General features: G+C 35.1%; 1 protein-coding gene across 1 annotated transcript in view; it reads left to right on the forward strand.

Annotated features, from left to right (window-relative positions):
* The window catches only part of ATP6V1H (ATPase H+ transporting V1 subunit H), a 104,521-nt gene that overhangs the window by 31,975 nt on the left and 59,209 nt on the right, over positions 1-13,337 (forward strand). Inside the window, exons 8-9 of the mRNA XM_044666303.1 lie at positions 10,017-10,114; positions 12,456-12,648. Of these exons, the coding sequence (XP_044522238.1) occupies positions 10,017-10,114; positions 12,456-12,648 (291 nt within the window). The remainder of the gene's footprint in view (positions 1-10,016; positions 10,115-12,455; positions 12,649-13,337) is intronic.

Here is a 13,337-nt window from a genome sequence, read left to right on the forward strand (position 1 = left end):
TTAAGATTTTTGCATCTATGTTCATTAGGGAGATTGGTCTGTAGTTTTCTTTCTCTGTTTTTGATCTCCCTGGCTTTGGAATCAGTACCATATTTGTGTCATAAAAGGAATTTGGTAGGACTCCTTCTTTGCTTATCATATCAAATAATTTGCATAGTATTGGGATTAGTCGCTCTTTGAATGTCTGATAGAATTCACTTGTGAATCCATCAGGCCCTGGCGATTTTTTCTTAGGGAGTTCTTTGATGGCTTGTTCAATTTCTTTTTCTGATATGGGATTATTTAGGTATTCTATTTCTTCTGCTGTTAATCTAGGCAGTTTATATTTTTGTAAATATTCATCCATATCTCCTAAATTGTTATATTTATTGCCATATAATTGGACAAAATAGTTTTTAATGATTGCCTTAATTTCCCCTTCATTAGAGGTGAGGTCTCCCTTTTCATCTTTGATACTGTCAATTTGGTTTTCTTCTTTCCTTTTTTTTTATTAGATTGACCAGTACTTTGTCTATTTTATCTGTTTTTTAAAAGTACCAGCTTGTAGTCTTATTTATTAATTCAATAGTTCTTTTACTTTTGATTTTATTAATTTCTCCCTTGGTTTTTAGTATTTCTAATTTAGTTTTCATCTGGGGATTTTTAATTTGCTCGCTTTCTAATTTTTTGAGTTGCATGCCCAATTCATTAATCTCTGCCCTCCTTAATTTGTTAATATATGCACTCAAGGATATAAATTTCCCCCTGAGTACTGCCTTGGCCACATCCCACAGAGTTTGGTAGGATGTCTCATCATTGTCATTTTCTTTAATGAAATTGTTGATTGTTTCTATGTTTCCTTCTTTGACAAATTGGTTTTGGAGAATCATGTTATTTAATTTCCAATTAGTTTTTGATTTTCCTGTCCCGGTGCCCTTACTAATTATTATTTTTATTGCATTATGATCTGAGAAGGTTACATTTATTATTTCTGCTCTTTTGCATTTGTTTGCAATGATTTTATGCCCTATAACATGGTCAATCTTTGTGAATGTGCCATGTGCAGCTGAAAAGAAAGTGTATTCCTTTTTGTCCCTATTTATTTTTCTCCACATATCAATTAAATCTAATTTTTCTAGGACTTCATTCACCTCTCTTACCTCTTTCTTATTTATTTTTCGGTTTGATTTATCTAGATCTGACAGAGGAATATTTAGATCTCCCACTAGTATGGTTTTACTATCTATTTCCTTCTTGAGCTCTGCCAGTTTCTCCTTTATGAATTTGGGTGCTATGCCACTTGGTGCATACATATTGAGCAGTGTTATTTCCTCATTGTTTATACTGCCTTTAATCAGGATGTAATGACCTTCCCTGTCTTTTTTAATCATATCTATTTTTACTTTGGCTTTGTCAGAAATCATAATAGCCACTCCTGCCTTCTTTTTCTCATTTGACGCCCAAAAGATTTTGCTAAAGCCCTGAACCTTAAACTTGTGTATGTCCACCCGTCTCATATGTGTTTCTTGTAGACAACATATGGTAGGATTTTGGTTTCTAATCCACTCTGCTATTTGCTTCCGTTTTATGAGAGAGTTCATCCCATTCACATTCAGAGTTATAATCATCAGTTGTGCATTTGCTGACATTTTTGTATCCTCCCCTATTCCTTCCCCCCTTTTCTTATACTATTTCCTTTTAAACCAGTGGTTTGCCATTGAGCCGCTGTCCCTTCTCCCCTCCCTTGATTAACTTCCCTTTCTACCCCCTCCCTTATTTTTCCCCCTCTTTTTGTTTTTAAAGGCCTTATGAATTCCCTCCCCCTTCTTCTCCCCTCCCTTTTTTTGACCTCCCCACTCCCCTGCTCCCCTTGGTTTATCCCTTCTGACTTTCTCAGAAGGGTTAGATAAGAGTTTTATGTCCCAATGGATAGTATAGCTACTCTTCCCTCTCCGGGTTGATTACACTGAGAGTAAGGTTTGATTATTACCTCTTAATGCTCTCTTCTTCTCCTTCTTATAATAGTATTTGTCCCCTCTCCTTCCCATGCCCTCTTTGTGTGTAATAGAATATCCTATTTTTCTTATTCACTCAAGTTTCTCTTGGTGTCCCCTACTATTCACCCCCTCTTTCCCATCCCCCATGTCATCTTAGATTATTTAGTGTTCCACCCTCACCCTGTGAATTATTCTTCTGATTACTATAATAGTGAATACTATAATAGTGAATAGAGTTCACTACAGAGAATTATACATAACATTTCTCTACATAGGAATACAGATAATTAGATCTCACTGAGGCCCTTAAAAAAGGCAAATTTAAAAATTATAAGTTTTCTTTCTTTCCCCTCTGTTTCTTATTTACCTTTTCATGTTTCTCTCGTTTTTTGTGGTTGGATATCAAACTTTCCATTTAACCCTGGTCTTTTCTGTGCAAATACTTGGAATTCTTCAATTTTGTTGAATGCCCATACTTTCCTCTGGAAGTATATAGTCAATTTTTATGGGTAGTTGATCCGTGGTTGCAGGCCTAGCTCTCTTGCCTTTCTGAATATCGTATTCCAAGCCTTGAGATCTTTTTGCGTGGAGGCTGCCAGATCCTGTGTGATCCTGATTGGTGTTCCTTGATATTTGAATTGTCTCTTTCTGGCTTCTTGTAAGATTTTTTCTTTTGCTTGGAAACTCTTGAATTTGGCAATTATATTTCTGGGCGTTTTCTTATCTGGATCGAATGTCGCGGGTATTCTATGGATCCTTTCAATGTCTATATTGCCCTCTTGTTGTAGGACTTCAGGGCAATTTTGCTGAATAATTTCTGTTAATATGGAGTCCAGGTTTCTATTAATTTCTGGTTTTTCTGGAAGACCAATTATTCTCAAATTGTCTCTTCTAGACCGGTTTTCTTGGTCTGTCACTCTCTCATTGAGATATTTCATGTTTCCTTCTATTTTTTCAGTCTTTTGACTTTGTTTTATTTGTTCTTGTTGTCTTGAGAGATCATTAGCTTCTAATTGCTCAATTCTAGCCTTTAGGGATTCGTTTTCGGCTATAATCTTTTGGTTTTCGGCCATGATCTTTTGGTTTTCGGCTATAATCTTCTGGTTTTCGGCTGTAATCTTTTGGTTTTCGGCTATAATCTTCTGGTATTCCTTTTCAATCTGGTCATTTCTGGTGTTCAATTTGCTTATCAGTTCATTTGGTTTCTGAGCCTCACTTTCCAATTGCAAGATTTTAAACTGTTATTTTCTTGCCAGATCTCTTCCATTTTCCTCAAAATCTCAGTTTTGAACTCTTCCATAGGTTGTGAGGAGTTTTCCTTATTTGAGGAGGGTCCGGATGCTTGTTTGTTCTCCTCCTCTCTTTGCTCGGTTGTCTGGATTTTCTCTTCCACGCTGTGCCCTGTTATGGGGCTCCTCCATTCGTCTGGACTTGTTTTTATGTCCCCTTGAGGAGTTTTGTGTGTTTTGATCAGCAGAGGTTAAGAGCTGCTTCTTACTCTGCCGCCATCTTAACCCGGAACCCTCTGTTTTCATATCTTATGTGTGGAGGGGAATAAAGTATAAGCAAATCGGAAAGGTATGATAAAAGGCTAAGAAGAGCTTTACATGCCAGGCAGTGGACTTTATGTTTGATTCTGGAAGTACTGGGAAAATACTTAACTTTTTTGTTGAAGAATGCGATGTGGTCTTCTTGTGATTTAGGAAAGACACTTCGGCAGCTTTGTTGAGCATGGTCTGGGGTTGGGAAATACTTGAGGCAGGGTGACCAATTAGGAGATTATCATATTAGGCCATGTGAGAGTTAAACAGGGCCTGAAATAGGGTGGTATCTGTGTGAGGAAGAGAGAAGCAGAAATATCTGAGAGGTGTCTGAAGGTAGAAACAAGAAATTTGGTAGCTGAGTGTATGTATGTATGTGTTGAGTGAGAGTGAAGAGGCAAGGGTTACCTTTCAAACCTGGAACCTGGGAAACTGGTGTTACCCTTGCTAATAAAAGTCAAGTTAAGAAGATTTTGTGTTTTGAGGATCGTTAAGTAAGTTTTTTGGATGTGTGTGTGTGTGTGTGTGTGTTAGAGAGAGAGAGAGAGAGAGAGGTATGTGAAGGGGAATAATCTGCTTTAATCAGATCTTTTAATTTTTGTCTTTTAAAAAATTATTAGCCAATATAACATAAGTATTGTTTTTAGTTTCAAGTTTCCATAGCTTCATAAATCTGTGGTTATTTCCTTTTACTAATATAAATTACAATTTCTTAATGGTGGCCAAATTGGTGATGAATCTTTTGCTTTAAAAATTTGGAAAACTGAAATTTACCTTAATTTCATGAAACTTTTAGTTTTAAGATATGGAAGGGATCTTAAAGGTCACCTAGGTTTGGTTTTTGCAAGAAAACTGAAGTGCAGAGAACTAAGTGGTTTTTGTGCTTTTTAGGCTTTTTTATTTTGAATTTCTCTGGAAATTTATCTATCTTCATATTTTTTAAAATCTTTACCACTTTCCTGCCTTAGAACCAAAATTGGTTCTAAGGCAGGAAAGTAGTAAGTGCTAGGCAATGGGAGTTAAATGACTTGCCCAGGGTCACACAGCTAGAAAGTGTCTGAAGTCAAATTTGAACCTAGGACCTCCTATCTCTAGGCCTGGCTCTCAATCCACTGAGCTACCCAGCTGCCCCATCTGTCTTCACTTTTGAAGAAACTTTCCTCTCAGGCCCTTGGTGAGTTGGGATGCAGTCTCTTTAAATTCATAAAGTCAAGATTTTTATTCTTTCCTGGAATTTTTGAATTTTTCATAAGGACTTCTTAAGACTTGAAAGGCCTTCAGATTCCAAAAAAAGAATATCAAATAGTGAAGATTCAAACATTGATGACTGGAGATATGGGAGATAATTTCAGATAGTGGTTCTTGGTGTCTGTCAGAAACCCACCATGGGAGCAACTACTTATTCCATCTGCTGGTACAGCTGTTAACACTAGAGGTTTTCAGTTATAGATGGAAAGTAGTTTTAGCAGATTAGCAGTGCAAGATTTTGCCACTTGATGTCAGTATAAAATAAAACTTTATTCTGATAAAACTACAAAAATGTGAAAAAACTCAAAGTGATGCCATGACATATATCAGTCTCTTAAAATGTTTAGAGTTTTGCCTTGGGTTGTGAATCCTCGATTTCTTTTATAATAATGGGTACTTTTTTCAAATATGCTTGTATTTTTCTAAATATATGAAAGTAGCCATCTCACTTTAAGCTCTGAAGATTAAGTAGTCCCTGGTTATCTTAAGTAAGATGAAGTATGAGGTGTTAAGCACACTACTAAAAGGTCCTTATGTAGGTGACTTCTTGGCTTTTTTTTAAGATACTTTGTTAATCAGTGAAATCTCTGGACATTGTTCTGCTTATTTAGCCAAATTTACAAGTTTCAGATCTGTAATTTAGATTTTTCCTTGTGCAGGATAGTATAGCATTTTAAATCTTCATTTGGCTTGTGATTAGTTAGCACTTTTTGGGACCTACCAGAATGGTTCATTATCAATTATGTACCATCTTGTAGCCTTCAAGAATAGTTATTTACATATAATATGTGAATATAAATGATGGCCCAAGTTACTTTCTTTCATATATTTTATACAGAGAATATCAATAATATATTGGTAGACCTTTAGACAAAAGGCATGTAATTGTAATATGAAACACATAATTGTAAGTTGTGGCACTTTAAAAATTTTTTTTAAGTAACCATTAAACTGTATTTAAATAACTGGCAAGAGTTGTATACAGGCAATTTGGAAAATAGACTGTAAACTCTTTGAGTTACTGTGAAAAGTATAGCTACCACAACAATATAGGATTACTCTACTTTATATACTATTGCTTTCCTTCAAAGTTATTTGTAAAGCAGGTATTTACAGAGTTAATTTTATTTTCCTGTTGACTTCAATGTATTTTTAGCCTCAATTTGTAATAAAGTAACTGAAAAAAACTGGTATTAACATAATTTTTATAAGCTCAACATTTTAAGCTACCTTGAGTACTGCTGGAAGATAGAATTTAACTTAATTTTTTTTGGATAAGATATCTATTGATAAATTTAATTCCATTATGAATGCTAAATATGATCTTAATATCAAATAGCATTTTTAATGCTTTGGAGCAGGGGTGCATATGTGTATGCAATTTTCCATATAGGAGTTGCTTTGAAACTATTGAAATAGAATTTAATTTTTATCAGTGAAAAATTATTCTTTCTAAAGAAAAATGAAAGTCTCAATACCAGTGAAACAGAATGAGAGTATTTAGAGGTTATTTAATTTCATAGATGTGATTCTTTGGCGATGATGGTAAAATTGTGACAAACTTGTCCATTGGCCAGAGTGGAATACTGAAGGGAGTGGGCAGTAGGGGAGTTCTGAGTTGTATCAGTCTTGGACATTTTTGCAATGCATTTTGTATTTACAACAAGAGACAATAAGAAACATTTCATAGGATATCTGGTCATTTTATATCACAGTACTGATGATAAGTATTTGCAAAAAGACCACCATAAAAATAAATGCTTCTTGTGCACCATCATCAATTGCCAAGTATGAAGAGGGAGAGAAATTCTGTGAAGCATCTGATAAACTCCACTAAATTAAATTTCCATACATTTTGATATGTGGTAGGTAACACACCTGGGAAAAGGTGAGAATCATCAGAAATATTTGGGAAAGTGTAATTAATTAAAAATACATGAGAAGAGATCGGAGACTATCCAGAAGACTAATGTTTTTATACCATGAATACTTCAAGAAAAGAATTAATAGCACTGGACGTGGCAAGCAACAAATTAACATTGTGGGGGAAAAAAAGAAAAAAATTACTTTTTAACAGGCAGGAGAAGACTTGTTATTTATGTGGGAGATATCCCTGAATCAGCTGTTTTGTGAGACCATTGAAGTGTCAAGGTAGAGCTCAAAATAAAATACAAGAAGAAACATCAACTACTAATTTATATGCTTATTCTCTCATCTTTATGCAAGCCTGCTATCAAATTAGGGGTTTTCAAGATGAAGATAGTGGCAGGAAACACACACATGTTAAATTATAGGTTACATCTTCATCATCATTTTACCTTGTACTATTCCTAGGGAGCCCCTTTGCCTGCCACTGTCAGTTTGGATAACTTCTTGTAAAGATTTGGAATACTTCAAACTTTTGTGGACGGCTCTGTTAACTAGCTTAAAGCGTCCCCTTCTGTACTCTGTCCCTGGTAAGTCTTTGAGGGATGGGGAACTTAGGCATTTCTCACAGTGGACTGTTAATGTGAGTGGCTGAGAGCCTAGTCAACAGGTGCTCTCTTGTGGCATAGCTTTACTTCCTGGATGTGCCATATTAGTACTCGTCATCAAGCAGCTATTCCTTTCAGTGGGATTATGCTATTTGGCTTTTGGCTATTTCTCTGTCACGGTCTTTGATCAAGGAATCAATCTTGATTCCAACCCTGTATTTCATGGTAACCTATTTTCCCCTTAATTGGGCAAACCATCTCTTAATGCCAAGGAAAGCTTAAGGGAGAAATAGTAGATTCTGACCATGCGAGTGGGAAAAGATAGGGGGAGAGGTGGGGTCTAAGATTTGTTGTTATTAATCCTTCTGCTTAGTCCATGAGTAAAAGTAAAGGGATGGGGGAGGGCAGCTAGGTGAATAGGTCCTAGGCAAGTAATCCCAGTTGCCTAGCCCTTACTGCTCTTCTGCTTTGGAACTGATACTTAGCATTGATTTGAAGACAAAAAGTAAAGATTCCTTTAAAAAAAAATAAAGGATTGGGTAGTGTGACCTCTGGAGAAATTTGACTTATCATTATATTCTGTTTAGGAGGGTGCGATTTCATTCATGTACGGAGATGTTCCAGATTGAGAAAGTGGCCACTAGGTAGATGGGGAATACAGAATGGATAGCAGAATGAAGGAAAAGGGGAGAGAATATGTCAGACCAAGGGATACAAGACAGGCAAAGAGATTATAAGTCCTTAGTTTCTGTTTCCAGATACTGTGCTTTGCAGCTGTTTTGGAACAGATATCTTTTGAGTTCTTCTGGGCCTGATGTCTGGTTTTCTGTTTCTAGTTATTGATCCCTTGGTTCTTTCTTCAGTGATTTCCTGTCCCATTGTGAACTTCTAATCAATTTATGATTTACCCACACAATAGCTACTCTCTGACTCTGGTTATGGTTTTAGCTCTCACGTCACCCCCCCCCCCCCCTTTGTTGAGAGTGTGCCTTATATACTTTTTTCATTGGGTGTTTAATATTTGCTAGTACTTAATACTAAGGTCTGAGTTATTTACTTTTAGGCATAAAACATGGTCTCTATTCTGGAGTGACCGTGACAGACCGGGACAAAGGGGAAAAATATATTAGGCATTATTTGTTTTTCCCAGGCTTTGGACCCCCAAGGAATTGATTATATATTGTATGGTGGAAAGATTTTATGATCCAATGTAAGCCCTCAGACATGAAGACATAGAATAAGGGTTAGTTAGGCTAAATATGTTTTTGGGAAATCTTATATAAACTACTGTCAAGAAAGGAAAATAACTCTCTGGGTTTTATGAACTGTTCATTTCCATGTGGGTTGTTTTAGATTTGGATGTGTTCCTATTCAACTGAGACCTTGAGAACTGCCCATATTATTTTTCCTTTTAGTCTCTTCATGTACATTCTTGATATTTATATTCAGTAGGATTTAAAATAATCTTTTGCCTCCTTAGTTTATTTTATACAGATCATAAACTTTCATTTGGGACCAGTGTATATCTGCTTAAGACAGTAATCCTGTTGGTTATTAAGCCAGCTTTGGTTACTCAGCGAAAGAAGAATTTTCTCTTGAGAAGATTTGTTTCATTCTTGGATGAAAAAAGGAAATTGAAATGCTATTTGATATTTAGGTGATTTAGAAAAAAGCACCGTGGTGCAGTGGAAAGCACTGTATTTTTACCTGAAAGACCAGAGTTCAGATTTTGGCTTTGTTACTTAATGCCTTTGTGATCTAGGGCAGGCCACATAAACTTTATGGACTTCATTTCTTATCTTATCTTTCTTATCTTCTTATCAGTTTTCTTAACTTATATTCAGTAATGGGGTGAAATCGAAGCTTTCTTAGTTCCCTTCCAGCTTTAGACCTATTTATCCTATGAGTTTCTTGAAAACTTCATACTTTGGTGTTATATTTTTGCTAGATTATGTGGTTGGTAACTGACACTGGAAAAAAGAATTTTTTTCTTGTCATTGCAAAATAAATATTTTGGAAAAATAGATCTTAATGAATTTTGAAAGTTTAATAATATAGTTTTTCATTGACAGTCTCAAGATTAAAAATGTTCTGTTCAGTGACATATGGAAAAGAGGTGCCTGTGTAGGATATGTTAGATACTTCAAAGGCCTATGATTTTGTAGGTCTAGATCTGCTGATGCATATTAGTACTTCATACCTTAATTCCTCCATACCTTAATGAAATGGTGTTGTTGAGTTCCTTTGTCTTAGGAATTTAGCTTCATGATGAACCACTCCAAATTTTGCTAGGGTTGTCTATTTCACCAGATTGATTCCTAGATAATGATAAATAGTTCATTATTAGGGAGGGTTTAAAGGGCTCTAAATTACAAATCTACTACTTCAATTTTGCTATTTGGTATACCTTATCTATGAGAAAACAATGCAATATTTATTGCTTTTACAGTAAACTATTTTAAGGCTGTTAGAATAAAATCTTCATAGGAAATGCTTATGAATTTAGAAGAATATTTAATTCTAGAAGAGTATTTTAAAAATCAGATTTAGTTTTTATTCTATGTATTTGATGCTAATATGTATCTCTGTTATACTTGAAGGTCCACTAAAAATGACTTGCTTCTCATTTTGTCAATTCTAACTCATACACATGTTTGACCTCTAAACAGTTTCACTTTTTCTGAATAAATAGTACTTTAAAAGAGTCTGGTTAACTGAGAAAAACAGTATATAAACTATACTTCCCTCCTGCTTTTTCTTAAATTTCTTTTGTATAGAGTTCCCAGTATGTGCAGTGTGTTGCTGGATGTCTTCAGCTGATGCTCCGTGTTAATGAATATCGCTTTGCTTGGGTAGAAGCTGATGGGGTCAATTGGTGAGTATCTTTTTTTGTGAAAGAAAATGACATTTTAAGCATGTGAAGCAATTTTTGCTAGTAATTTTCAAGGAAACAAATCCATTAAAATTCAAGAATGTTGGTTTCATTTTCATGCCTTTTTCAGTTCTCTTCAATGAATATTTATTATTTAGTTGCCAGGCAAATTGGCCTTCTGCTGGGAACTAGAGATAAAAAGGATGAATAAAAGACATTACCTACTTAACTATAATGTAGATTAGGTAGTAAATACCAAAGTGAGGATCATACAGAGTTCTGTGGGAAACTGAGAAAGGACAGCTTACTTTGAGCTAGAAATTTATGGGAAGGTTAGGTGAGTTAGCACTTGATTTTGGGATTTTTGTAGAAATGCAAGCTCAGTATGAGTTAGTAGTATGCCATTATGGTGTTCAAATAAAATGATGTCATAGTCTGCTTTGGAAAGAATTATAATGTTTATTATATTCTACCCTAGTCTAGAGTACTCTGTTCAGTTATAGGTAGCATGGTTTTTGAAAAATATAAATAAGCAGCAAAATATCCAGAGGAGTACAATTGGCATGAGGATTGGCTAAAAGTATATTTTTCTGGACAGGATCTTCAGATTATCAAGCATTTTTTAAGTATCTACTGTGTGCCCAGAAATGTACTAGGTGTTAGAGATATCTCAAAAATTTGTTATTTATAAAATAAATTAGATTAGTTCTGTTTGATTTTAGTTGGGAGAATTAGGAGCACTGAGTAGAAGTTGTCTGGAGGCAGATTTAGACCTGATAGAAAGAAGGACTTGCTAACAATTAGAATGTTCCTAAAATGAAATAAATTGTTTTGGAAGGTTGTAGTTTCTCCATAGTGCATTAGGTCTTAAATTTAGAACTTGAAGAGGCCTTTAGAGCCTATCAAGGCAAACTTTGCCATTTTATAGGTGAGGATGTTGCGGCACAGAGAAGTTAAATGGCTTACATGGACTCATACGGTCTGAGGAAGGATTTGTACACAATTCTTCATAACTTCAGTCCAGTACTACATCCATTGTATTTATTACTTTCAAATGAAGGCTGGATGGCCACCAATGGTTTGAGTGTTGTAAAAGTGGACAGTGAAAAAAAAGTGAACTGCTAAAATCTGACAGAAGAAAAGGATTTTAAAAAGCAGAGGTGGGATGTGGGACCCAAGGGTATAGAGACAGAAATAAAATGGAGTGTGAGCAGCAAGTCCATTTTGGCTGAAATGTAGAGTGGATGGAGATTAATGTAAGGTAAAACAATAGTCTGGAATGTTAGATTAGAGCCAGGTGGACTAGATCCTTGAATGTTAGCCCTTTAAGGAGTTTTACTATTTTTTGTAGGTACTTTATAACTATTGATGGGTGGTTTTTGTTTTAATTCAAATCTTCTATCATAAAATCAATCCTGTATATTGATCCCAAGGCAGAAGCCCTGGGTTAGTGTCTGAGGACAGATTTGAACCCAGGAACTTCTATCTCTAGGCTTGGCTCTCAATCCACTGAGTCACCATTGATAGATTTTGAGAAAGAGAAAGGGGATTTGATTAATAAGTGTATGATGATGGGAAATTTAAGCTCAAGTGAGGCAAGAGTAGATGTGAGAAGACTGGGAGGAGGGAATGAAACCCTGCACTAAAGTGGTAGAAATGAAGAATTGGCAACAGATTAAATATGTTAGAATAGAAACCAATAGAAATGACAAAAATTGGTAAGTGACTGACTGAAAGTGGGAGGTGAGGGAGATGGAAACATCAAAGATAGCTCTCAAGGTTTTATGTCTAAGTGAGTGGAAAAATAGCAGTAGAGTTTGCCTTAACAGAAATAGGACTTTGTTTTTATGATAAAAGAGTTCAGTTTTCAACTCAAAAGCATGAAATGCTAGTAGGACACCTATACATATTTAGTTGAGAGTTGGAAATTCAGAACTGAAACTATTAGGAGGAAGTTGGGAGATAGATTTGTCAGTCATTAACTTAGATCTGATAAGCATGGTCACAGAAATGGAAGAGATAATGTTGATTAGGGGAATTGATAGGTACTTCCTAGTTGTTCAAAAGTCTGTATTGAGATTACTTATATTATTGGTTTTTGAAAGAGTTTTTTGAAAGCAGTGAGTGTGCTAGAATTTGTAACCTTGAAATGATCCTAGACTAAGTTATAAAGGAGAAAGCATAATTTGAGGCTGGAACTCAGGCTGATCTTTAATGAGTAGGTTCCTAACTACCTCATTGTTACTGCTGAAGAGGAGGGAAAAACATCAATGTAATATGGTTTTTCCTTGTTTTATAGTTTACCATGACTAAATAATTTTTAAAATATATATTTATTTTTCAGTATAATGGGAGTTTTGAGTAACAAATGTGGCTTCCAACTCCAGTATCAAATGATTTTCTCAATATGGCTACTGGCATTTAGCCCTCAAATGTGTGAACATCTTCGTTGCTACAACATCATTCCTGTTCTGTCTGATATCCTTCAAGAATCTGTTAAAGAGAAAGTAACTAGAATCATTCTTGCAGCATTCCGGGTAAGTGTTTTGATTGTGGTAACATTGTGATCCTAGGGACCTCAGGGAACAATTTTGTTCAATCTGTACCTTAAACAAAAATCTCCTCTGCAACATACCTGCTAAATGGTCTGCTAGCATTTTGTTGAAGACTTCCAACTAGTGATGGAGAACTCATCACCTTTTAGATACATCTTTTCACTTTTGTAAGGAAAGAATAGAATGGAAAAAAATAATACAGAACACATTTCTCATCTCAAATGGTTCCTAGTACTTGATTTCATATTTTGTTTTGAAAGCTCTTTTGGGGAAATGGCAAAATGCAGCAATCTTTAGTCTTAAACACCTTCTGGAAAAAAAGTCCATCTTTTTTTTAAAAGGATATTTAAAAATATTCATGTTCATGTTTTTCTTTGTCCATCTTTTTGAGGAAGTGAAAGGGTAGCAGTTTTCTTTTTAACTAGGATAGAATGAATGACATTGCTCTTGAATTGATTTCTTCCTTTAATTCCTTTACTAAACCATCTTTAATTATTTTTTTAATTTAATTTAATTTTATACCCCCCCCTTCTCTTCCCACTCTTGGAATTGACAAGCAATTCCACTGGTTTATACATGTATTATTGTTCAAAACTTATTTCCATGTTATTCATATTTGCAGTAGAGTGATCTTTTAACATTGTTTCTGCTGCCACAGTTCTTTCTCTGGA

Source organism: Gracilinanus agilis, chromosome 1 (assembly GCF_016433145.1).
Source record: "Gracilinanus agilis isolate LMUSP501 chromosome 1, AgileGrace, whole genome shotgun sequence".
NCBI classification, from domain to species: Eukaryota; Metazoa; Chordata; class Mammalia; order Didelphimorphia; family Didelphidae; genus Gracilinanus; species Gracilinanus agilis.